Source organism: Egretta garzetta, unplaced genomic scaffold (assembly GCF_000687185.1).
Source record: "Egretta garzetta isolate BGI_Z169 unplaced genomic scaffold, ASM68718v1 scaffold1153, whole genome shotgun sequence".
Lineage (NCBI taxonomy): Eukaryota > Metazoa > Chordata > Aves > Pelecaniformes > Ardeidae > Egretta > Egretta garzetta.
Genome location: NW_009259126.1, coordinates 15,410 through 16,683, shown reverse-complemented (window position 1 = coordinate 16,683; position 1,274 = coordinate 15,410). Strand labels below are relative to the sequence as shown.

Here is a 1,274-nt window from a genome sequence, read left to right as displayed (position 1 = left end):
GGCCCCTTTTTGCACGGCCCCTTTTTGCACGGCCCCTTTTTGCACGGCCCTGGCCCGGGGCAGCTCACACCGCAGCCCTTTGGGCTGTGGCCCCGTATCAGTCCCCGCCGCAGGACAGGGCTCCGGGCTGCCTTTGAACTCGCGTCCCTTTGCTTTGCGAAGGGGCTCGGCCCCACAATCCAGCAGTTCTTTGCTCCCAAGCAGCTTAAGGGATTTTCTTTCCTCCTTTCCCTTTTTTAAGCCCCTCTGAGCCCTCCCACCTGCTCGATCATCTGGCGGACTTTGCGCTGCTGGCTTTTCAGCATGTCATCCAGGTGGTGTATCTTCTCCCGCAGCATGGCCACCTCCTTCTCCAGCTGGGCGGACCTGGGAAAAGGAGAGGAGGAGAGTCCAGGAGCCCTCGGACGGCTTCCCGGCACGGGAGCACCCACCCAGCTATGCCCAGAGCAGCTTTTAGCAGCCAGCTCTCCTCTACAGCCACGCAGGTCTTGGAATATTTTGACTAGACGAGGTAAGGAGAGGCAGAGACAGAACCCGTTCAAGCAGGAGCCACAAAGGCCACCAGCCACAGACTGCGGGGACACAGGAACATCAGGAAGAGTCAGGCCACAAACAAGGCCTTCCAGAAACGAGCCGTCGCCAATTAGCCCCGGGAGCACATGGATACCGGCTGGGTGGAATGAGTCCAACACTACGGGGAGAAGCGGCTGCTCCGGAGGCTCCCCAAACTGGGCAGGCCCTGCCCCGAGCTCCCAGCCCGCAGCGGGGCCGCTAGAGGTCTCCGGGCAGCCCAGCTCTGGAGCTCCGGATCTCTTGGAGCAGGGCAAAACTGCGGGAGGTATTTGGAGATTAGTCAGCTCCTGGGAGCAGGGGGCTGTTTTGCAAGCCGGAGAGCAAGCACGCCCTGCGCAGGAATGTGCAGTCATGCCCCAGCGAGCTGACACCCCGACCCAGCGGCGTGGGCTTGCTCTGGCGTTGGCAGCCGAGCCGGAGGCCAAGCCTCACCGGTCTTGTTCGGCGAGCTTGTCACCTTCCACGCTCCTCAGCCTCGCCAGCTCGGCTTCGCCTTCTTTCATCTTCAGCAGCAAGCTCCTGTGCTCCTGCGGCAGAGCGAGAGGCCGAGTCACACGCACAGAAGCAGCAAGTCGCAACACGTGCTCCTCGGCCCCCGCTGCGCAGCAGCAAACTGCAAGCGCCCGGGGAGCCCGGCGGGCTTGGCTCGGCCTCCCCGCTCCATCCGCGGGTTGTTTTCACGAGCCTTAAATACATGCGAG

The 1,274-nt window shown here is 62.7% G+C and overlaps 1 protein-coding gene across 1 annotated transcript in view; it reads right to left on the bottom strand.

Annotated features, from left to right (window-relative positions):
• The window catches only part of TUFT1 (tuftelin 1), a gene marked incomplete at its 5' end in the record, with an annotated part of 9,004 nt that overhangs the window by 1,932 nt on the left and 5,798 nt on the right, over positions 1–1,274 (bottom strand). Inside the window, 2 exons of the mRNA XM_009635546.2 lie at positions 261–366; positions 1,006–1,100. Coding sequence (XP_009633841.1) covers positions 261–366; positions 1,006–1,100 — 201 coding nt within the window. The remainder of the gene's footprint in view (positions 1–260; positions 367–1,005; positions 1,101–1,274) is intronic.